General features: G+C 36.8%; 1 protein-coding gene across 3 annotated transcripts in view; it reads right to left on the reverse strand.

Annotated features, from left to right (window-relative positions):
• The window catches only part of cap2 (CAP, adenylate cyclase-associated protein, 2 (yeast)), a 33,637-nt gene that overhangs the window by 5,650 nt on the left and 2,447 nt on the right, over positions 1–25,540 (reverse strand). For 2 of the 3 annotated variants that reach the window (XM_015386985.1, XM_015386984.1), the window contains 6 exons: positions 20,569–20,696; positions 20,371–20,465; positions 15,831–15,908; positions 3,541–3,684; positions 3,034–3,119; positions 1,247–1,352 (listed from right to left, as the gene is read on the reverse strand). In XM_015386985.1, coding sequence (XP_015242471.1) covers positions 1,247–1,352; positions 3,034–3,119; positions 3,541–3,684; positions 15,831–15,908; positions 20,371–20,465; positions 20,569–20,686 — 627 coding nt within the window. In that variant the 5' untranslated portion in view covers positions 20,687–20,696. Of the gene's footprint in view, positions 1–1,246; positions 1,353–3,033; positions 3,120–3,540; positions 3,685–11,421; positions 11,500–15,830; positions 15,909–20,370; positions 20,466–20,568; positions 20,697–25,540 lie in introns of all 3 variants that reach the window. The other variant, XM_015386986.1, reaches the window with a different exon arrangement.

Below are 25,540 nucleotides of genomic sequence, written 5' to 3' on the forward strand. Positions count from 1 at the left end.
TAAAACAAAATGGGTATTTTGAATCTTTAAACTCCCACAGGTAAAACTATGTGATGCAGCCCCGATTTAAACCCTGGGTCCCCCTGAATTAAAGTCAAGAAATTAAACCACAAGACAACAGAGGGACACAAGTATAACATTTACAGCGGATATAAAAATAAAAACTCAAAATGTTCCAGAGGCCTACTTTCACCAACATTTAATATTTGAAAAAAAGCGCCTTACAGAGGCAAATCTATAACTTTGATTAACAATTATAGAGTCATTTGTAAGAATTAGAATAAAAGAGGTTGTGCATATCTGCAATCTTAAAGTTTTGCCCATCTTTTTCCATTCAAATTGAACCAATTAAAGACATGGTCGTTCAAACACTTGAAAATGCTAAAATCTCTTTGCAAGTAATTTTTCTGTATTTATTTCCATCCATCTACCTTGTGAGAGGAAAGAATCCTCATACCACGATCCTACCTCACCTGTGCTTTATTCTCAAAGCTTGGAATATTTTTTTAAAAGCTAACTCAGCTTCAAACTTCTCCAGAGCATGTCCCCTGTCCTGTGCGCCATATTGTATTGAATAAGATTAAATTACACACATGCAGACCTTTATTATGAGATCATTTCTGATGGCAATTTGTTGCAGTGCGTTTTATGGGAGGTGAACACAATTAAAATCACACTTTTCTACTTTTTTAACAAAAAAGGCAAACCTGTATCTCTTCCCTTTCTCTTTAAAATAATCTATCATTGGGTTTTTGTGCTTTTTGCATAATGTCTTCAAAATTACACTTAAGTTTGTTGTTTAATCTAAAAACACGTCCAAAAGATTTAAGGCATCTAAGTATGCTTACAAGGCACTGCAAAAGGAAAAGGTCAAGCGGAATTAGGATTTATTATCGTATGACATCGTATTCTCTGTGATCTACTGAGGAGTTCCCAATCAAGAACATCTAAAACCAGAAGCGTGTGTGGGAGTGGCTGATGGTCTGGAGCTCTGCAGAGAGCTGCAGTGTGCACCCACTGAGGAGAAGTTCATTCATTCATTCATGCTCCCTGCAGTGGTTTACATAACCCTCCGGCTTCATCACTAAAAATGGAAGTGTTTGGAAAAAAAAAAAATTCCCTTGCTGGTTTAAAAATATCACAGCTGAGATAACACACCAGTGATTTTCTTCTTCTTACTGGCATATAGTGGAAAAAACAACAGAATAAATTCAGATGGTTGCAATTACGAAAGAATTCTACTCACCGTCTTACTCCACACCAGTCCTGTAGTGTGGTGCTGCTTGATGAAGGACTGCATCTCGGTCCAGATGGACAGGTAGGAGTGCACCCAGTCCACATGACGTTTGTCACTGGGAGATAGAAGGAAATGGAGAAGACAAATGTGGCGGTCAAAACAGTTAGGAGGAAGATAATGAAGAAGGTAAAAGAGGGAGCTGTAAGGATGGAGGTGGATGTGACTTGATCTCATGAAGCTCTGTTGGAAGAAAGGATGTTTAAAACACTTTTTAAAAATAATTGCATAAAGTTTGCATGTGAGAAAGCAATTAGAACTCATTCAAGATTGCATTGCCCCAAAATAACCTTTAAGCACAATCCCAGTCAGCATGATTTCTCTATAAGATCAGTTACGCCGGACAATATACATCCATCGACTGACTGTAAAACTTATCATTTGAATTCACTTTTTTTTAATTTAGGATTACCAAACATGTTTCTAAGACATTTTTAATGTTGCAATTATAATTCTAAATACAGTAGACCTGACTGATAGCAGCTAGGTAAGTTATCTAGTTTTACTTATAAAAGCCAAGGGGGAAAAAACTAACAAAAGGACAAAAAAAATAAATAAATTACACCTAATAACTTTATACAACAAAGAACCAGGGAAGACCAGGAAGTTTAATAGAAGATATATATACCTTAGATAGGAGATTTAAGGAGACAGGAATTCCAGTTTCTCCACAGCTTAGACTGGTATCGGGTTGCACAACATGTGTTGTCAGTAGGTGACAAGATAATATCATTGCAAGATGCATTTATCCTAAAATATATATATATATATACATTGACTTTCATAAAAAAGGTACTGACTCTTGCTATGACAAACTTTGCACTAGTCCATCTTTGCCATTTCAAAAGTACCCGCAAAGCATCATTGTAGGCCACCTGTAGCCTTTGCAGGCTGGATTTTTTTTATATGTAGAGCACAGGTGAGCAGAGAGGTACAATATGCATTAAAAAGTTCCACTTTTACCACATCAGTACATGCACCAAATGTACGAGCAAGGGTATTAGCTTGAGCATACAACATTCTACATTGTCTACAGATACCATCATCATCTGACAGACTCACTGTGATGATGTGTCCAATATACTTGGTTTTATTAGTAACATATTCATATCAGTAGGCGTGAATATGACCTAAAAGAAGATTGCATTTACTAAAAAATACAAAGAGAACTTGCCATTCAAGTGAGTCAGATGTGTGCATTTGATGCTGAAATTTACCCATATGTACTACAGACTAATAAAAAAGAAGTAAAAGACAGTTTGTGAATGTATAAAGAGAGCAACAATTATTGTAAGGGGGTGCAGCAAACACAATGTTGGGAAGGTACCTTAAAAGGTACCTTAAAAGGTACATGTTGGAGAACTAAAGTAAAAATTTGTGTGACGTGTTTACTGAATCCCCAGCAGATGCTTTTTACATGCCATGAGGCTATCTGGCAAGGATAAGCAGGATACATCTTTCATGTAAGATCACAATTTAAAAAAATAATTCAATTTGTATCACTTTTTCAGCTAAAGTTTTTTTTTTCTTGGCTTTTGGGTTAAAAAATACACACAATGCAAATAACCCCACTATATCCTCCACCATATTAAGCACTGATGTGTTAAACAACATGGAGGACCACCCTCCTAAGCATGTTCCAAGCGGACCTAATTTACAATTGTGTGAAACACCTTAAAAAAAACGGTGAAAGTCTAGTTGCCATCAATTTAAGCCTGTTTTATAGTAAGCATACTTACGTTTCCTTGTAGTCCTTCAGCACTCTATTGGTGTAGAAGGTGGCTGCATCATTCATCTCCTTCACGTATGGACCAGGTTTCTGGCTCTAAGACAGGAGCAAAAAAAAAAAAAAGATATGCCTTTATGAGAAGGTCTTCTCTCATCCTGACAGTTTTATAAACACCTCGCCTTCCCTGCAGATTTGTCTTCATTGAGGGTCAAAGCTGAAAAGTTCACAGCGATATCAAAAAGTTTGGCCTGTTTTTGATAAATTTGGGGAAAGCGCTTTCATGACAGCAACTTACACAGACCAGAGCCAGCTTTTAAGTCCCAAAGAGGAAAAGCTTTCATCTGAATGTTAATGATATTTAGCTGGAAATGTTGTGACCCCACAGATAAGCTTTTCCACAGAAGCAAAACAGAAACCCTGCATACAAATTGATCAGAAGGCCAGTTAAAGCGCATGTGGAATGCAATTTCTATCTTTCTAAAATTCAGATTTGTTTTCTTTAAAGCTTATTTTGTACCACTGCCACCCAGCCCAGGGCGGGGATGCTCTCGCTGACAGCTGACAGGTGGTTGAACAGAGGACTCCCTCGGTTGCGTTCCCTGAAATTCTGGATCTCCTGGATGTGATCGGAAATTGGTTTCAAGAGGTCATGGAGCTCCGTCTGTGAATGCAAACAATGCAAACAACGAGGAGTTAACACAAATGCAGAAGAAAAAGGAGAGAAATATGCAGAGGGAGGTTGAGATGGTCGTGAAACTTGTGACCTAGTCAGACTCTCTTGAGATCATCATTAATGGGGCATGTGGTCTATTTACATGGAGATACTCAATGATTTTCAGCCTTATTCCTCTATCCTCCTCCGCTCTCCCTTTTGTAAATCATAAACCACGTCCTAGAACAGTGTCTAAATTTATAAGAGATTTTTCCACTGGATCTTCCAGATCTTAGCTCCAGTTAAGCGGGTCTCCCAGCTCTCATCTACCCTTCCCCATCGCTCCATTTCTTTCCGACATTCCTCCGTTCATGGGGAGATCCCTCTGGCCATGTAAGGCATCCCGCTCCTCCAGTGTTTACAGTTTACCAATCCAACATCCCATCCCTATGCTGAACTCAGAGCAGTTTGAACCATTTACCGTTAACAAGCGACAGACAAATCTAAAAACAGTGTCCTTTTAATCTTCTATATGATAGAAATCAAACAGACACTTAATGCATTGTGCAGGTTTTAAGATTTACTGCGAGACTGTGTGCACAGCAACAAAACTAAGTCACATTGGATAAGATGGTAAGGGGTAAACTTGTTCCCTTGAGACTCTTTTCCAGATCAGATGCACATGATTTTCATAAAGTAAGAGAAATGCTTCTTTCTGTTTTTACTGCAGCTTTTATTCACATATTTCACCAAAACAAAAACGTTTTTTGTGTGTTTATATTTGCCATGCAATTTTTAGAACAGGTCTCTTTTGAAATTAAAAAGAAATAAAAATAAAGAATAACAATCTAACAATTAAAATGAGTTACCCCCAATCCCACCCATTTACCCCTAAACAGAATCCAGTGCAACAATTTGTGTAATTGGAAAATAGGATCCCCCTGTATGTGATTTATTCTCAGAGTAAATGCAGCTGTTCGTGTTAGAGAGCACCATGAAGACCGAGGAACACAACAAACAGATCAGGAATGAAATCCCGGAGAAATTTAAAGCAGCCTTTGATTCTAAAATAAAAACCCAGGCTCTGACCAAACACCCCACAGAAATCTGTTTGATACCTAATCTGAAAATGGCCCAGCAATCTCTGTGTGGCTGTATGTAAATGTGCATATGGTGAATGTCCTGAATTAATGATGATTCTGAACAGTAGGAATACCTGTATGTTCAGTAAGACTGCTGTATTAAATGTGCTTCATAAGTCACTACCATTTAGTTAATGGGAAGACAGATGGAGCTCAATATAAGGTAGTCCTGGACCAAAACCTTAGAGGCTGAAGAGCAGTTCAAACTGGGTCTATAAATAGTTATTGAGTTTAAAACCTACATTCAGTTTTATATCTGTGGTAAGAATTCAGATTCATGGAAGGATTCAGTTGAATCTGAGAAACCTCTAAATCAACAATTAAGAAGGTGCTGAATACACATAGATCCCATATTTCTATTGGTCACGACACACTGATGGGGTGTCTTTTATGAAATACACTCAAGGTACAATATATTTTAAGAATCCAAAACCCTTTTGTGTTAATATTCATAAATTGACTGAAATAGGATGAATTACATTTAGCCAATAAAAGTAATTAGGCAATATTTGTAATACCAGAGATCCTAACCTACTTTTCCAGCACTGGCTCAGAGAGAAGATTAGTACTCAGTGTTGGATGGGTGTGATCGAGGCCCCCTATCTGTATGTGAACATCCGAAACCCCCAGCTTAGAGAAACAAGCACACCCAAGTTAACGGGCCAATCTGAGGTCACGGTACTTTCTTTGCTTTCCTTTCTCTGTGTTTTTCTCTTACTCTCTATCTCTCACACTGACTGCAGGCTTAATATAGAACATGTCCATAAAAAGTCAGAGAGCACAACTGGATAGCGCAGGAGAGAAAGGCCAGAACTTTGAAAAAATGTGTGTGTGTGTGTTTGACAGAGAAAGAGCTAAAGAAAAGCGAGGGGGGCACACCCAGATTTACACATGCTGTTTTACTGGTGCGCTAATGTTCCTCTGCACCGATTACTACAGCTATATACATTTATAAAAGCCTGCATAGAAAACATTGTGACTTTAACCACTCCAAGGTTAATCATGTAGAGTTTCATGCATAAAAAAAAATCCTGCTTATCAAATAATACATTTTGAAACCATGTATTTTTATTATTAAAAGTTTTCAAATGTTTGTGTATTTAATTTTGATTAGAATCCCTTTTGGTCAGATAGGGTTAACTGGACAAATCTAATACCGGAATATGCTTTGATCTGAAGCGCTTTGATTGTATGTTTAGCCCCTTGAACCCTACGGACCCACCGGCGGGTCCAGCTGCTACGTGACCTCGTAATTTTACCAAACCCCCAGTATTGATGGGGGTTTGGTAACAGTTTGGTGACATTTATGGATAAATGTGCCAAAATGGCCTCTCCGCCTGAGAAATTTCTCACTAATACCATTCTAAAATAAATATGATTCATCTGATTGAGTCCAAATTTGGTATATTTTTACACAACATTTAGATTTGAAAGTCTGTACTACTTTTTTGTGCTATAAATAATATTTTGGTAGTGTTAATGTTTATTTCAAAGAAAATTTTGGCGAGGTTCAAAAAATGCAAAATATTTTGTATTTTGTCCCTAATATTTCAGGCAGGGTCAAAGCTACAATGGTACTGACACCAGAAAACCATTCTATGACATCTTACCTTTACAGACGTACCAAAAGTTTCTTCTTAAATCTAATAGCTTTGAGGCTATAAGTTATTTACTTTTGTGTGTTTTTGTCAGGCAGAAATTTATTTATACCCCCTTAGGGTGTAAGAGGTTAGAGTCATTATGCTGGAAGGTGAGTTTAAACTTTCCTTGAGGATCATACTGCATTCAGCTCAATCAATTGTCCTCTCAACCCTGACCAGATTTTAGATCCTAGCAGAAGAACAGTGTCCTTATTGCTGATGTTACATCCATTATATTTTATTTCTTTTTTCTGTAGTGTAGCAGGGCAGCACTACTCTATATTCACATTTTAAAAGTTAGAGTTTTTTAAACCCTTTAAATAATTACTGCATCATTGGTGGCTGTTGATAGAGCTCGACTTAGTTTGCCTGCATTCATGATCATTTTGTAGTACCATGCAGTTATTTTTTTTATATATATATTTTCTTTGTTTCACAACCAGAAAACCTTTATTTTGCTGAACTATATTGATATGAAACATAAATAACCTCATGCAAGCACTGAAAATTATATAGCTTTTAAGAAAAGCATGCCTAGTTTTGCCAGATTAGTCTAAAAAAGATTTTTTAAGCATGACCTGTTGCTTAATTTGGTTCATGCAAATATTAACAGTCATCAACAAACAGCTTTTATTTTACCTTTGTTAACTTACTTCAGAAATAATAATCTAACTGGGATATATTTTGTCTGCCTTTTTCCAACCATCTGAAAGATTATGAATTCTTTTTCATAAATTTTCTAAATCATTTACTCTTAATATGTTCATTCACATACATATGCAAAAATATGTTCCAAATTAGGCACTAAATATATCTGCTTATTAATATTTTTTCCAACACTTCTTAACCAGCCTGGTAAAGGTAGATTCAAGGCTGTAAAGTAAATGGCAGCCCACTGCACTCCCCAAGGGGATGGGTTAAATGCAGAGAGTGTGCTGGAAATAGAAAAATTTAAAAAGCAATCTCTCTCTGAAATAATAAAAAAAAAAGGTTAAAAAAAATATATATATATATATATATATATATATATATATAGTGTTTTAACTGAGTAATTATTGGTAGGGATATAAAAGCTGATGTTGAGAAATTATAGTTTATAACAAGCAATTAGTTAAAAAAAAAAAGCAATGTTAGTTAAGGAACCATCCATCTTCTCCCATGGTGGGGCTGCTACCTATCTCCAGCAGTCTATGGGAGAGAGGCGGGGTACACCACATACAAGACATCCAACAATGCGCACAGACACACACAAACCAAGGGACAATTTAGAGACACCAATTAACCTAACAGTCCCGTTTTGGATTCTGGGAGGAAGCTGGAGTACCCAGAGAAAACCCACTCATGCACTGGGAGAACATGCAAGCTCCATGCTGAAAGAACTTGAGCTAGGAATTTAACCTGTAACCTTCTTGCTGCAAGGCAGCAGTGCTGCAAACTGCACCACCTTACAGCCCTACTTAAACATTTCAATCTATATTTTTATGAAAGATATTGCAGTGCCATATGCTAAGTTCATCAGAATACCTATTAACTGCTATTTCAACTTTTCCATGGCTTATTGTTTTCTTGTGATATTATGACTCAGAGGCCTATTTCTCTTGAAATTGCTTATAGAAAACTGCTCCTTGCCTAAACTGGCACCTATTAACAGTTGGAGCAATAATTAAATAATTAATAATTAAAGTTCAAGTTGGAACCCTAACAAAAAAGGCTAGAGGGGCTACATTTATACCACCACTGCACACAGGGGGCATGGGGGGTTGATCAGTGTTGGAGAACTGCTGCAGAGCGGGACATCCTGGGGTCACAAAGACAGCATAGCAACCATCAGATAATCTGTACATTCGCATTGGCTGTTTGTGAAGCATGCCATCAAGTGCCCCTTTTCTGTCCTACAATAACAAATGTGATTAGTTTGCTCAGCTGGAACTTTGACAGCAACTATGTGCTTTCATCATGTGATTAAAAAGATTTAAAGACTTTTAAACTAGCAACTGATTGGGCAGATTTAATGCTTCAGTACGAGTTCCCAGACCCTGAGGACAGTCCCAGCCAAGGCTGGTTCACCTCTGGTCTTCAGCCTGGTTTTAGGGACCATCCTTCCTGCTCATATCAGTCACCATACTTAAATATAACAACAAAAAGATGTTGGATGAGCTAAAAAGGAGGAGAAGAGATCTTGAGAGGTTGTGCAAAGAAAAATGTCCGCTGTACATTTTAAGAAGAGTCACTGAAGGACGTGACTTGACAGAAATGACACAACATAAACCAACATGAAATAAAAATTGCAAAACATTCCACCTTTTTTTTGTAAACATGTTTGCAGGTTTTATAGAGAAGCTACATTTATTTCTAATGGGTCTCTCATACCTTCCTTGTTTTCTTTTCTGGCTTTCCCTGAAAGCTCGTTCTCCTCCTCTTAGCCAATGATCAGACAGTTTAGGCGTACTAACTTCCTGGTGGACTCTCTGACACCGATATAGGGAACACAAACAAAAGGCCAAAGCGATGATATCATTATCACTTCTGTCATAGAAAGCTTTCTATCACAACCATTTTCCTCCGTTGGTGAACATGTTGGGAATGTGTTGCATTAGCAGTTTTCCTGGTCAAAGAGCAGAATAATCCCTCTGTGCATAGCTTACTCTGCAGCAGGAACACAGGACAGGGGTACAGACTCACAGAGGAGAAAGCTTTATAGAGCCCCACACAGTAAAATACTTTTTTTTCTGTAGTGTATTTAACCAGCATTTATGGATTATTAACCACATTGGGATAGATGCGTAGGTGTTTTATTTTAAGGTGTCTTCGGTAAAGAGCTGAGAGGTTGGATCAAATCATAAGTCTGCTCAGGTCTTGTTGGAAAAAAGATAGTGGCATTTTTTTCATGCTTTTAAACATAAATCTGTGAAATTTTTTATTTTTTCGTATGTTTCTGTTGTATATACAAATGGAAGGTGGTGTAAACAGAATCATGACACTGCATATACTTTCCATGATCTCGATTTTGGACAATGGGGCTTTTCAGTGAAAGGTGGGCTCACCTGAACATAATAATTCAGCCCTACTTTTGGTTGACCAAAAAGAAAGATGCTGTAAAGCTTATGTGTATCGGTGGAAGTACTCTGTTATTGAAAAATGTTGGTCTTTGGTGAACTCCATCCATTCATTCATTGCATTTTTCTTATCTGAAAGGACAACAGCTCTAGGGGGAATACAAACTTCCCTCTCCCCTTAGACAGCCCCATCTTATTCTGGGGGATCCCAAGGTGTTACCAGCCCCAACAGGATACACAATCCCCCCAGCTGGTTTCCAGGGCAAATTCTCAGTGATACGGGTCATGGCAACTACAAAACCTGCTTAAATCATGGGCAAACCAGACTTTCGCTCAGTTTTTCAGAAAATGTCTCAGCAAATGTCTGTCGATTCTGCCAGCTCACTGTAGCTGGTTTTCCTCACCTCAAACTGTTTGTGGGTCCTCTCTGAGGTCTCCCCCCAACTCAACTTGTTCAGAAAACCTCCAAAGGGAGGAGATATTTTGATCAGCTGCCTGAAACACCTCAGCTGACTCTTTTGAAAGCAGAATTTTGATGAAGGAATACCATTACAAAGTATTTAAAAGCTAAAAAAAGATTTGTTTTTCCTTAACATACACCTTTTATTACTGTTAACACTTTAACGACAAGTTATCAAATAATGAAATGTTGCACAATATTTGCAGAAACTATATGGATGTAAAAAATATAATGGTAGTTTTTTTTTCTTGTCTTTTAATTGATCAATAATGTGATTGATTCTTTTCAGATTTATCAAAAATACATGATCTAGAAGCTATGACAGCCTAGTTTCTTATGATACCCTTACCTTTGGCCAAAAAACAGAACTGCAGCACTCTTCTGCTTGTTCTCGTAGTTGGCGCTCGTACTTGACAAGGTCTATTTTTTTTTTCACCCATTGTGAAGTTGCCATTGATGTCTGTGTTGAGCTGGATGCTCACTTCTGAGAATCCCCAAAATCCATATTGAATCTAATGCTTGAATTGTTTGCTCGGTTGGACCCATTCAACTTGGACGCACCTGATGTCACATCTGCAGAGCAGCATGGGAACTTCTAACCCAAAGTAAATTCAGGAAAATAGGCTAGATACTTAAAGATGCATTGGCTCTTAACTACAGAGGTGTCAGCCTGTTCATCAAAGAATGTTTTAGTCATAAAGGGTCAAATAAAAAGGTTATTTTAAACACATTTTTCTATAAAAAGGTACAAAATGTCTCTTCTGGTTATTTTTAATGGTTATTTTTTTGTAAGGTTTGTCAAAGAGTGATTATGAATGTAACGTTTGTGATGTGGACCCCAGGAATAATTGCCTGTAATTATGTAGAGCCTAATGGTGATCCTTAAATAAATAAACTAAATAGTATAAAAAAATAAAGAATAAAAAAAAAAACACCCTAATTGAAGGCTGCATTCTTTCAGGGCTTATTGAGGTCACCAGCTCTCTGAGCGGCATCTTATTGTATTATTTATTTTCACCTTCCTTGTTTACATCCAGAACAAGTTCCTGGAATGCTAAAGATGTTTGCCTCTGAATCAAATCCTCAACAGAACCTCAGCTGTACAGCAACTTGGCTCCAGATCCTTTCACAGTTAGTGCTGGTCCCCTTTCTACCGTATTACAGGTTCATTTTAAATGTATCTTACTAATATAGATCTAACCATATCCTTCTCAACATCTCCTCTGCCAGATAACACCTTTAATTTGCTGCTGTCACTCTCTGAACCTCCTTACAACCTCCTCAGGACCACATGGAACAACCCCCACTTTCCCCATTAAAAAAGACTGGTGACAAAACACTTAAACAGCTTCCGAGTCTATGCTTTTGGGTCCAACTCTGACACAGGTTTTTACTACATTTATTTATTTATTACTACATAGGGTTCAATGTGAAATATGCAATCTTACCTGTGCAGGCTCCTGATGCGTGGAAGCTACCTGAAGAAACGCTCTCTGAGTCTGCAGTGCCTCATTCACCATCTCTGCCTGCAACATAACAAAGATTAAAAACAGATTTTTGCAAAAAACATATTCTTTTTGTAAACTAGTGGGATTCTGGGAAACCGATTGATATGTTCCCTCTTCTGTGGATATAAACTGGCTAAGATGCACACATAGAGATTGGGTTATTTGCAGCCATGTGAGTCTGTGTGTTTGAGACCCTAAAGTTGTGGGCTAGAGGAACCACCAGGGAGGTTTTCTCCTTATAAGGGGCTTCAAACTCTTTACACTACCTCAGGTTCTCAGTAACACACGCACAATTCTCTCCTCCAAGCAGCCCAATGATGAGACGCAGAGATAGCAACAACTTTCAAAGCGCTGGGGAAATACGAGCATTCATCTCTGCTCTGTTCTAAGGGCCTCTTTTGTGTTGGATGAGTTTCATATCTGCAATCTTGCTATCTATGAAACACAGTAACAAGGCTTTTTTTTAAATAAACTTGTGTTCAACAAAAGTTTGAAGACGTTGAGCCGAAGTTATGTTTTTTCCTGCATCCTATAGTAGGTCTTTAGAGAAAAGAAAATAGTTGCCATTGTGCAGAAAACTGCACACATCAGGCATCCCACACACACTTCAGGACCCTTCAGCTGTCCTGAAGGGAGAGGAGCAATCCTGGCTGTTTATGCATTGGTGTCCAGTGAAATGAGGACTGAATCCCCTCCACTTTACCCAACGGTGATCTGTTTAGAGAAGAGCCACTCTCAAGAGGTCTTCCTTTGCTTTGACAATCTATACTTTTCAACAAAGAAGTCCAAAATGAGATTTTAAATAAAAAATTGTGGATCTACTGTACTGCCTAATAACTGAATATATTCTTATTTCATTCATGAATTGTGTATAAACATCCCTAAATGACTTGAGTCTACTTTGTTAACTTGTCCTTTTGAGGAAGTGATTAAAACATGGAAGTTTTGGGTCAAAACCGACTTAATTTTTAATAAACATATTGATGTTGTTTTTTTTATCTCATATAAACCTGGTTACGGCAAGAGGGCTATGTTAGTATAAATGAGTCAAATCCTTCTAAATCCATAAATGTTTACGCTACCAGAAATACTGACTGTGAATTAACTTGGTCCTGCAACGAGTATCTTAGTTTTTACATCCAAATTGCAAAATATTAAAAGCAGATATGTTTTATTTTTTTGCTTTTTTTTCTAGCATTATTAGTAGGCCTTAAATCTCAATTTTTAGATCAGTTTTCAGACTTCCAGTCTGATTGAGTGTTGATTTTATTGTATTGATTGTAAAGAAAAACAAGATATTGTCAAAACTCTGCCTTGTCTGACAATTTTATAATACCTTTTACATTTAATTTAACAGAGCCCCTCACCTTAAACATTTTTAGGAGTAGGGCATGCAGACAATGTATTCCCCTTGAAAATGAAGGTAATTAAGAATAGGAGGCTTACATCCTGGTTCAGTTCAAAACTGCACACTTCTGCACTCTACACTTCTAAATAAGTCCTACCTAATTTGTAAAGATAGTCTACTGTTGTACACAAAGACTCCTTTTAAAGAGAGAAAATAAAAATAACCTTGAGTTCCTATTTAATGCAATTGTTGAACCTTCAGAGTCATAGCTCTGCTGAGTAATGCAGTAATGACTATGGAGTTCTTTATATGTAAAACAGAATCTATAAAGAACTAGAAAAGCACTTGGAGAGCGCCAGAGGTGTCAAGTAACACAGTACAAATACTTAGTTACCTTTCTTAAGTAGAAATTCTGGCTATCTATACTTTACTAGAGTAATTATTTATTAGACAACTTTTTACTTCTACTCCTTACTTCTTTTTTTTTGCAATTAGCTTTATTTAAAAATAGACTTGTTAGTTTTGTTTCATTTATCTCATTTTTGTTATGGCCTGTTGGTTTTTAAAAAATTAATTTCTTTGTGGTTGGACTCGGTCCTGCATGTTGTTTGTGACATACTGAATTGCTCCGGCCTGCTGGTGGTTATGAGACGGACGTATTAGCTGGAGTTTTTTAAGATGGATTTGTTGTGAAACTGAAAACTCCGATCTTGTGACAATACAGCTTATAGTGCAAGGTTATACCCTGAGCTATGTCTGTAGATGCCTCTATAGGCCTAGCACAGAGGAATAGCATTTGTATCCTGGCTAATAGGATCCCATCCCAGCCTTGGAGGGGGATGATTAAGTAACAATATTTTTATCTCTATAACATTTTTTCTTCCTTTTGTTCTTACAACATTTAGGGCTTAGGCTTTCCTAATGACATCACCAGGGTTTTACTCTTCCCTTCGTCCTTTCTCTGAGAGCAGGCTGGAAAGAGGAACGATTTTCATCCCTGGCATTTTTCCATCTACACTGACCCACTAACCACTCCAAAAGTACGCTTGGAGTGAATCCCCTCCGAATGCAAAACCCCATCATGCACCGCAACATACTGTTGGAATATATTCAAACATAAATTCGCCAAATATAAGAGGAACATTGTAGTTTGGTTTAACGAAGGCATTTTAGTTTGATCATAATTCGGTTTGTTGCAAGTATCTTAAAGTTTTGAAGAAATAGAAAATTACACCCTATGCCAACTGTCACAAGGATGTGCATGACGAGCAAGGGCAAATACCGTAAGTCCTCTAATATAGGCCCGGGCCTTTATTTCACTCAAGTGCATCGCGGTCCAGGCCTTTATTGGATAGAGGCCAGAATNGGTCATGGCAACTACAAAACCTGCTTAAATCATGGGCAAACCAGACTTTCGCTCAGTTTTTCAGAAAATGTCTCAGCAAATGTCTGTGGATTCTGCCGGCTCACTATAGCTGGTTTTCCTCACCTCAAACTGTTTGTGGGTCCTCTCTGAGGTCTCCCCCCAACTCAACTTGTTCAGAAAACCTCCAAAGGGAGGAGATATTTTGATCAGCTGCCTGAAACACCTCAGCTGACTCTTTTGAAAGCAGAATTTTGATGAAGGAATACCATTACAAAGTATTTAAAAGCTAAAAAAAGATTTGTTTTTCCTTAACATACACCTTTTATTACTGTTAACACTTTAACGACAAGTTATCAAATAATGAAATGTTGCACAATATTTGCAGAAACTATATGGATGTAAAAAATATAATGGTAGTTTTTTTTTCTTGTCTTTTAATTGATCAATAATGTGATTGATTCTTTTCAGATTTATCAAAAATACATGATCTAGAAGCTATGACAGCCTAGTTTCTTATGATACCCTTACCTTTGGCCAAAAAACAGAACTGCAGCACTCTTCTGCTTGTTCTCGTAGTTGGCGCTCGTACTTGACAAGGTCTATTTTTTTTTTCACCCATTGTGAAGTTGCCATTGATGTCTGTGTTGAGCTGGATGCTCACTTCTGAGAATCCCCAAAATCCATATTGAATCTAATGCTTGAATTGTTTGCTCGGTTGGACCCATTCAACTTGGACGCACCTGATGTCACATCTGCAGAGCAGCATGGGAACTTCTAACCCAAAGTAAATTCAGGAAAATAGGCTAGATACTTAAAGATGCATTGGCTCTTAACTACAGAGGTGTCAGCCTGTTCATCAAAGAATGTTTTAGTCATAAAGGGTCAAATAAAAAGGTTATTTTAAACACATTTTTCTATAAAAAGGTACAAAATGTCTCTTCTGGTTATTTTTAATGGTTATTTTTTTGTAAGGTTTGTCAAAGAGTGATTATGAATGTAACGTTTGTGATGTGGACCCCAGGAATAATTGCCTGTAATTATGTAGAGCCTAATGGTGATCCTTAAATAAATAAACTAAATAGTATAAAAAAATAAAGAATAAAAAAAAAAACACCCTAATTGAAGGCTGCATTCTTTCAGGGCTTATTGAGGTCACCAGCTCTCTGAGCGGCATCTCATTTTATTATTTATTTTCACCTTCCTTGTTTACATCCAGAACAAGTTCCTGGAATGCTAAAGATGTTTGCCTCTGAATCAAATCCTCAACAGAACCTCAGCTGTACAGCAACTTGGCTCCAGATCCTTTCACAGTTAGTGCTGGTCCCCTTTCTACCGTATTACAGGTTCATTTTAAATGTATCTTACTAATATAGATCTAACCATATCCTTCTCAACATCTCCTCTGCCAGATAACACCTTTAATTTGCTGCTGTCACTCTCTGAACCTCCTTACAACCTCCTCAGGACCACATGGAACAACCCCCACTTTCCCCATTAAAAAAGACTGGTGACAAAACACTTAAACAGCTTCCGAGTCTATGCTTTTGGGTGCATGGGTCCAGCTCTGACACAGGTTTTTACTACATTTATTTATTTATTACTACATAGGGTTCAATGTGAAATATGCAATCTTACCTGTGCAGGCTCCTGATGCGTGGAAGCTACCTGAAGAAACGCTCTCTGAGTCTGCAGTGCCTCATTCACCATCTCTGCCTGCAACATAACAAAGATTAAAAACAGATTTTTGCAAAAAACATATTCTTTTTGTAAACTAGTGGGATTCTGGGAAACCGATTGATATGTTCCCTCTTCTGTGGATATAAACTGGCTAAGATGCACACATAGAGATTGGGTTATTTGCAGCCATGTGAGTCTGTGTGTTTGAGACCCTAAAGTTGTGGGCTAGAGGAACCACCAGGGAGGTTTTCTCCTTATAAGGGGCTTCAAACTCTTTACACTACCTCAGGTTCTCAGTAACACACGCACAATTCTCTCCTCCAAGCAGCCCAATGATGAGACGCAGAGATAGCAACAACTTTCAAAGCGCTGGGGAAATACGAGCATTCATCTCTGCTCTGTTCTAAGGGCCTCTTTTGTGTTGGATGAGTTTCATATCTGCAATCTTGCTATCTATGAAACACAGTAACAAGGCTTTTTTTTAAATAAACTTGTGTTCAACAAAAGTTTGAAGACGTTGAGCCGAAGTTATGTTTTTTCCTGCATCCTATAGTAGGTCTTTAGAGAAAAGAAAATAGTTGCCATTGTGCAGAAAACTGCACACATCAGGCATCCCACACACACTTCAGGACCCTTCAGCTGTCCTGAAGGGAGAGGAGCAATCCTGGCTGTTTATGCATTGGTGTCCAGTGAAATGAGGACTGAATCCCCTCCACTTTACCCAACGGTGATCTGTTTAGAGAAGAGCCACTCTCAAGAGGTCTTCCTTTGCTTTGACAATCTATACTTTTCAACAAAGAAGTCCAAAATGAGATTTTAAATAAAAAATTGTGGATCTACTGTACTGCCTAATAACTGAATATATTCTTATTTCATTCATGAATTGTGTATAAACATCCCTAAATGACTTGAGTCTACTTTGTTAACTTGTCCTTTTGAGGAAGTGATTAAAACATGGAAGTTTTGGGTCAAAACCGACTTAATTTTTAATAAACATATTGATGTTGTTTTTTTTATCTCATATAAACCTGGTTACAGCAAGAGGGCTATGTTAGTATAAATGAGTCAAATCCTTCTAAATCCATAAATGTTTACGCTACCAGAAATACTGACTGTGAATTAACTTGGTCCTGCAACGAGTATCTTAGTTTTTACATCCAAATTGCAAAATATTAAAAGCAGATATGTTTTATTTTTTTGCTTTTTTTTCTAGCATTATTAGTAGGCCTTAAATCTCAATTTTTAGATCAGTTTTCAGACTTCCAGTCTGATTGAGTGTTGATTTTATTGTATTGATTGTAAAGAAAAACAAGATATTGTCAAAACTCTGCCTTGTCTGACAATTTTATAATACCTTTTACATTTAATTTAACAGAGCCCCTCACCCTAAACATTTTTAGGAGTAGGGCATGCAGACAATGTATTCCCCTTGAAAATGAAGGTAATTAAGAATAGGAGGCTTACATCCTGGTTCAGTTCAAAACTGCACACTTCTGCACTCTACACTTCTAAATAAGTCCTACCTAATTTGTAAAGATAGTCTACTGTTGTACACAAAGACTCCTTTTAAAGAGAGAAAATAAAAATAACCTTGAGTTCCTATTTAATGCAATTTTTGAACCTTAAGAGTCATAGCTCTGCTGAGTAATGCAGTAATGACTATGGAGTTCTTTATATGTAAAACAGAATCTATAAAGAACTAGAAAAGCACTTGGAGAGCGCCAGAGGTGTCAAGTAACACAGTACAAATACTTAGTTACCTTTCTTAAGTAGAAATTCTGGCTATCTATACTTTACTAGAGTAATTATTTATTAGACAACTTTTTACTTCTACTCCTTACTTCTTTTTTTTTGCAATTAGCTTTATTTAAAAATAGACTTGTTAGTTTTGTTTCATTTATCTCATTTTTGTTATGGCCTGTTGGTTTTTAAAAAATTAATTTCTTTGTGGTTGGACTCGGTCCTGCATGTTGTTTGTGACATACTGAATTGCTCCGGCCTGCTGGTGGTTATGAGAAGGACGTATTAGCTGGAGTTTTTTAAGATGGATTTGTTGTGAAACTGAAAACTCCGATCTTGTGACAATACAGCTTATAGTGCAAGGTTATACCCTGAGCTATGTCTGTAGATGCCTCTATAGGCCTAGCACAGAGGAATAGCATTTGTATCCTGGCTAATAGGATCCCAATAGGATCCCATCCCAGCCTTGGAGGGGGATGATTAAGTAACAATATTTTTATCTCTATAACATTTTTTCTTCCTTTTTTTCTTACAACATTTAGGGCTTAGGTTTTCCTAATGACATCACTAGGGTTTTACTTTTCCCTTTGTCCTTTCTCTAAGAGCAGGCTGGAACAGGGAACGATTTTCGGCCCTGGCATTTTTCCATCTACACCGACCCACTAACCACTCCAAAAGTACGCTTGGAGTGAATCCCCTCCTAATGCAAAACCCCATCATGCACCGCAACATACTGTTGGAAAATATTCGAACATAAATTCGCCAAATATAAGAGGAACATTGTAGTTTGGTTTAAAGAAGGCATTTTAGTTTGATCATAATTCGGTTTGTTGCAAGTATCTTAAAGTTTTGAAGAAATAGAAAATTACACCCTATGCCAACTGTCACAAGGATGTGCATGACGAGCAAGGGCAAATATATTGCATACATCATTTAGGTAGTTAACATTGTATTACTTCTTGAGCTCTTGAGTAATTAACTGTCACAGGTATTTGGTTCAGCCGGACAGTAAGTGTTCGGGCTGGTATGATTTAAGGAGGCCCAGCCCTCGCACGCTGAAATTAGGAGCGGCCCACCACAGATTAACAGTCCGAGCCTGTCTAAGTTAACCATGAGGGTAAAGACCTTCTCTCTCTATATTCCTCATCTCTATCTCTCATCACTTATTTTTGATGTTTCTGTATTTGACTCGACCTCACCTTGAACATTGTGGCCTCTTTTTTTTGTTTTTTTGTGGGAGTTTTTAGCTACATCTTGCCAAGCATTCTCTCATACATGTAATGCACTTGGTTCTGTCTTAAAATAGTTAACTGTGTCCCTCTGTTAGAGATAGCTATTGGCTGAGGTTTTACTCTGCCAGACTGTATGTTCTCTTTCTTATCTTCCAGACTTTAATACTGACTCAGAGTTTATCTCACTAGCCTTTTAGTTTCTCTACTGCTGCCACTAACCTTCTACTTTTCTTTTACATGGAAAGTATTCCTGATTTGTGCCTCCATGTTCCTTTGGCATGTACATCCTCTCTACTCAAACCCCCAGTCGTCCTCGACAGGAGGCTGTTCATACTGAGCCTGGTTCTGCTGGAGGTTTCTTCATATTAATGAGGATTTTTCTTCTCCACTGTTGCTATATGCATGCTCCGTGGATTGATGCAAACTCAATGACAGATGTAGATGACTGTCTATTGTTATAGTACTCACCCAAAAGTAAACTCTGCTGGGCAATGACTCAATGCAATCTGCTGGGTTTCCTTAGATGGAAAGCAATCTGTTTATATGATTTGATTGAATTCACTTTATGAGTGTGTTGTATGTGTTTTGTTTTTTGATATGATAACAGGGAGAGCTGTGAGGCTTGAACCAACATTTAGATTTTGTACTTTTATATCAGAGACTCTTTGGCCCTCTGCCACCTTAGGGTTGGGTTATGCTTGATGCAAGCAAGCCGTCAGTGACAACACATGCAGCTTTTATGGTCTATGTTTCTTTTTCTCCATTCTGGCTGGCTCCGGGGGGTGGGGGGGTACAGCACAAACAGCAGACTGAGAACACCACTCTACACAAGGTACAAAAAACAGCTTTTTTTAAAGCTTTTTTTGTGGTGTCTAAGCAACAATCATTTTCCCACAATCTGTTGATCTGATCAAATCCACATTTGATAAAAAATGTTTCTCTTTTTTGTCATCCTGTTGCTTTTATTAGACTAAAATTCCCTTCTGATTGACTAATCTGTCCAAACTTCTATCAGAACCTGAGAAAATTTGCTGTCTCAGGTTTAAGTCTTAACAAAAATGTAGTGAAAATAAGTGAAAACTCTTAATTATTCAGACACTATAGATTTCTTAATAGGAGTTAGCTCAAAACCTTTTTTTTTAAAGATGCAACTTAGGGACTATACAGAAGTTGTTTGTTTATTTTTTTTTTGCTGTGTTTCATTGCTATTGCTTCAAATATTAATCAAAAGCAGATTTTCTTTTTCCTTTAAAAAGTTTAATTTTAACTTTAACTTTTATTAATTAAAGTTAATTACTTTAAAACCCATTAAATTAAAGTTAATTACTATTAACTTTAATTTCTGTCTCCTGAGTTTTTAATTTAACTCATACTTTTCTCTTTAATACATATTAAATAATTTACTTCATTACATTTTAATCAGTAATTGGGTAATCCACTAAAGCAACAATGATAGTTTTTATAGTGCTATGTAAATAAATTGAACTTGCTAATGGAGTGACTTATTGCATGTGGTGAAGACTTACATGTTTCTCTACTTCACTTCCAATAGCCCTGCTGCAGTTCAGATAATCTGACAGAGGACCTTTCAGCAGCACATCAAAAACCTCCAGGCTCTGACCTGAAAGCATACAGAGAAATCCTATGTTCATTTTCTCAGTCTGACTTTAGAACAACAGGGACATACTTCAAGAAATGTTTTGAGCAATTTTAAGCTGACTCACCTCCGCCTATGCCATTGACACAGTTCCCATTAGCCATGTTGGAGGAGGCTTGCATTGTAATGGACATTTTCTCTAGGGAAGTCACAGCACACTCCAACCGTTGCATTAAATCCTCCATGATGGCTATCCTGGAAGGAAAAGCAGAAATATATTGTTTAAGAGATATTGACTGTATTAAACAAGACCTTACTCTGATTTTAACCAAGACCTGAATGTGGCCGATGCAACTTGTTGAATAGGAGGACAGTTACTGTTTAGACTATTTCGCCCAATGTAGCATTCACATGCTTTGCCTGTAAGCACAGAAATCCATCATATAAATTTGAATAAACTAATATTAGTTTATGTTTAAAATAACAATATTAAAAGACATAAACATTCTTTTTTATTTTTTATTTCATGTGATGGAGCAAAACTACAAGAAGCAAAAATATTGAGAGGAAATAAAATGACAAATGGTTTTCAAACATCTGAAAATGTATATTCAGCTCCTTATAATCTGACACAACTAAATAAATTCTGAGCTAACAATTGCCTTGGCACTATCCTAGTTAGTAAACAGAGTGCCACCTAAATATCAGTTTAAATCTAATTGTAAACCTCAGAGTTTGAGAACATACCGGTAAGTGGAAATAAAAAAGGGAGTTTTGGAGAAGTTAAAAGCAAGGGTTATGGTATAAAATTATAATAAAACAGACAGGCCTGCAAGGAGATCAGCACTTAGAGAAGAAGCCATAAAACCCTAGGGTAACTCGATAGGAGCTGCAAAGAACCACAGCTCAGGTGGTAGAGTTTATTAACAGGATACTTGTCTGAAAAGTAGAGTAAATAATGCAGAAGAAGTAATGCTTCCATGTTAAGGACATAAGAAGCATTTGGAGGATGTTGCTCTGGCCAAGTAAGACAAACTATTTTTTTCCAAAATGCAATGCTTTGTAGAATAGAATACAAAATCAACTTACCGTACTGAAATGAAAAAAGGAAAGGGAAAACAAAAACGGTAAAACAAAACAAAAAAAAAAAAAAAAAAAAAGAAGACAAAACGCAAAAAAAAAATAAAGAAAAAAAAACTAATAGGGAGAACTCCATCTCCACAGTGAAACATGGTGGTGGTAGCTGATCAGAGTTCTTTGGGGAGATGGGTGGAGCTTAATATAGAAAACAGCATTACTATAATGGATCTGATCAAAACATCCCAACATGCTACGATGGTTCAGTCAAAGTCCAGACCTAAATCCAAACACCTGTGGTAAGATTTCACAACTCAACATTATATGTTGAACTATCAAATAGAATAAAAAAAAATCACTGTAAAATATATAAAGTTTTCTGAATATAATTCATATTTACCAGAACAGAAACATTTCTTATCGCTTGAATAACTGTTAACCAAAAAACAGCCGATTCTGTTTTAACACTGACTAGCCATAAGACTCATCCTGAGACAATATGCGTTCCTGTTTGCAACATTCATTATTCAGCCAACCTGGAATTTAATCCAGCTATCCAGTCCCTGTTTCTGCAAGCTACTGCAGGGTAACACCTTTAAAATATAGTCCAATAACCTGAGTGATATTTTTATTCTCCTTTTTGTGGTTTCAAAAACGCAAAATGGTGTATATCAGTGATCCAGACTTAATAAAGCCCCCCCCCCCCGTCTGCTAGTTCTGTCTGGTAATTATTAGCTGTGAGCAGCAAACATGCCCAGATGGGTGTCAGTGAGTCATCTCTCAGTAGAAGTCTCCCAGCGGTGACACATGCCTGTCGTAAGACGCAGATGTTATTTCTGCTCTGTGGGCCACCACAGCAGCCCTCATGAACACTCGAAACCTGGAGAGCTCCAGCTAGAATTACGACAGTAGCTACGAAGACAACAAAACGTCTGCAGGAACAAACTCCACTTCATACAATACATATGGTTATATTTCTATAACTGATTTCTGAGTATATAATACTGCTAAGTTTTTTCTATTTTTTTTCTTTTTTATACTTATCTTCTTAATCTTAGGATATAAATCCATTCAGTACAGAAATGTTCCTGATTTCAAAGTATAAACTAGTGGTGGCTCCCGAAAATTTATTTTAAATCAGATATGCCACATTGTAACAAATCACAAAGAGACAGTTTGTTCCTATTTATTGAGCCTAATCTCGCAAAAAATGCAGACACAAATAGTTTTACGGTCTCAACAGACATGATCAAGTGAAGAATGCTGAATCTCCCTGCTTATCCCCTAAGATCTTTGCTGTCATTAATCATCTCTCTTCAGCGCAAGATCTTCAGATGCATTTCATCAGCTGAAGCCGATTTTATTTAGACCTACTTATTTATTTGATGCTTTCAATTTTAGAAAATACACATCTCAGATATCATAATTTGACAGATACATGGACTGGACACAAAAAGGAGAGAACATTTTCTCAAATAAAAAAAAAGAACTTTAACAACACCTAATAAAAACTTGGCTTTGATGACTGATGAACACCATTTTAAAAACAATATTGGAGAGTTTTCCTCATCATGTTTAAAGACGATAGATTGTGAAAACTGATTACCCAACAGCTACTGGTGTGTATTTGCAGACTTTATTTGAAAATGAAAGATTGAATTCAAAACTTGTTAATACAAAGAAAAAAAACAAAACAGAAATTGGCATTGATTATATTTGACATTAATTATATTTGCCAGGTGTTATTATGAGTCCCTTAAAACTGACTGATTGTAGTAGAAGATTTCATAGTTTAATTTTTTTTAAATACTTAAAAAATTGTATTGGATGGTATTGGATCACCAACACTTTAGAAAGTATTGGTGATCCAGAAACTCATTTATGTCATATGCAGACCTTATCAGTCTGGAAAGTAGCGGATAGAGCCCCATTTCAAAGGCTGGACTAACAGAGTCAGCAGAAACACTTTAGAAACAGTCAGATAACTACGGATGTGACACAAAACAACTTTTTTTCTTTCTAAAGAAAAGCTCTTACAGCAGCCAGTTGTTCACATTTTAACAATGTATACAGCCAGTTCAAGATAGGGGCCAAATGGGGCCCAACACCCTGGACCTGACCCCTGTTATGGCCCCTTTTCTGAAAACATACACTGCAAACATTTAAACATAAGTAGGCCCATTTTTCTTTAAGTTAGCGTATTTTCCTTTGATGTAAGATGATTTTCAGAGGGAAAATGATGATTTATGTGTAAAATAAAAAAAAAAAAATATTGTTAATTTAAATGCATTCAGTATATGCACTTAAAAGCATAGAATATATATTATCTCACTCCAAAGGCAAACGTACTCATTCCATTTGCTGATCATCATTTTAATCTGCCTAAATTATGGCAAAAACACTTATAAATACCAATTTATAAAATTTTCCAAATCAATTTCTTATGATGATATGCACTGACAGAAGAGACCGAAACTGATTTGTCCCTTGAACTAATTTGATTTTCCCCCTTTATAATTTACTTTAAAAGTGTTTTAGAAGTTAAAGTCAGCTTTAAGCTTCAACTGTAGTAAGATTACATATTAAGTCTCCTCTGTTAAACTGAGGCTAACTTTATAATCTAAATCTAAATAATTGCTCTAGTTTTCTTCTCTCTTATTTGTGCTTGTAATTTATTAAGATTGCCCCTCCATACACATTTTTTGAGATATAATAACAAACATAGCACCATCAAAGCTGAAATCTTAGCCGTTTTGTTTACAGAGAATCATTGATGCACAGATCACTTTTATGGGTGCATTTCTTACTTAAAAACTATTTTTTCCCCTCTCCTCAAAGCAAATAAAACAAAGCAACTCTCTTGCATTTGTCATTACCAGCAAGAGAAATAAACAAGATCACTCCTCCAGATGCTCTTCAGAGGAGACCGTACACCCTTGTGCTCTTGTGTGCACAAGCATCCAAATGCTCAAAATACAATGTGAACACACCATTAGAAATGAACAACTGAAAATGCTACATTTTGTTGGGTATATATGTGATAGATCATTGCTGTCATTGCAGAATGGAAAGCCCATGAGCACGCAGAAGTACAAAGACATTGATGTCCACTCTGCAAAAATTATGTAAAAATTAGTAAATATTTCTTAAAATACATGTATTTGCCCTTATTTTGGGTAGATAAATAAATTGTCTTATTCCGCTGACAAAGTGTCTCACTTATCTGCTCAATTTAAGGAAAAAAAAAAAGTATTTTAATAAAGATGTTTCCATCTAAACTGCTGCAGCGAAAACACAAACATGGCCACTATGGAGGATCTGCAGAGATGCTAACAGGTCTCTTTTGCAAATGGGAACTTGTCTCGATGAAATAACCTGCATAAATTAAGATTTTATAATAAAAACAATCAAAGATCAAGTCATGTTGGATGATGTTTAGACAGTACAACTATTAGTTGCTCACCCCACCATTAAAAGATTAGTGACGGCATTTACTGAAAGAAAGAAAGCCATAGGAATATGGATGAAGATTCTCTGACCAAATTTCTCCAGGCTGTATTATTCATGCTTTGTATAGTGAGAAACTGATATGGTAGATCACCCTTAACACATCATCACCAAATTAAACTATGGTTATGTGAGCATTATGCACTAGATATCCTTCTTCTTAGTAGGGACAAGGTAGCTTACTTAGAGCTTAATAGGCTTAATGAAAAAAAAATGCAGAGGCAAAATACTTGATACTGTCTTAAAACTAAATCAACATTGAATGTTTTTATAAGAGCAAATTCATGTGTTAAAAGAACTCACTCAAAGCCCAGACCTATTCCACTGAAGACTCTGTGGCAGAAGATTAATGCTTGTTATTGTCTGTTTTTGTCCAATCTGATTGAACCATTGAACTATTTTGAAGACAACTTTGTGCAAAAATATCAGTCTCTAGATGTCCCATGGTGGCAGACATACCTTAACAGACCTGGAGCTCTGATTTTAGCAAAAGCTGGTTCAACAGTACGGTACTA

Source organism: Cyprinodon variegatus, unplaced genomic scaffold, assembly GCF_000732505.1.
Source record: "Cyprinodon variegatus isolate N-32 unplaced genomic scaffold, C_variegatus-1.0 Scaffold382, whole genome shotgun sequence".
NCBI classification, from domain to species: Eukaryota; Metazoa; Chordata; class Actinopteri; order Cyprinodontiformes; family Cyprinodontidae; genus Cyprinodon; species Cyprinodon variegatus.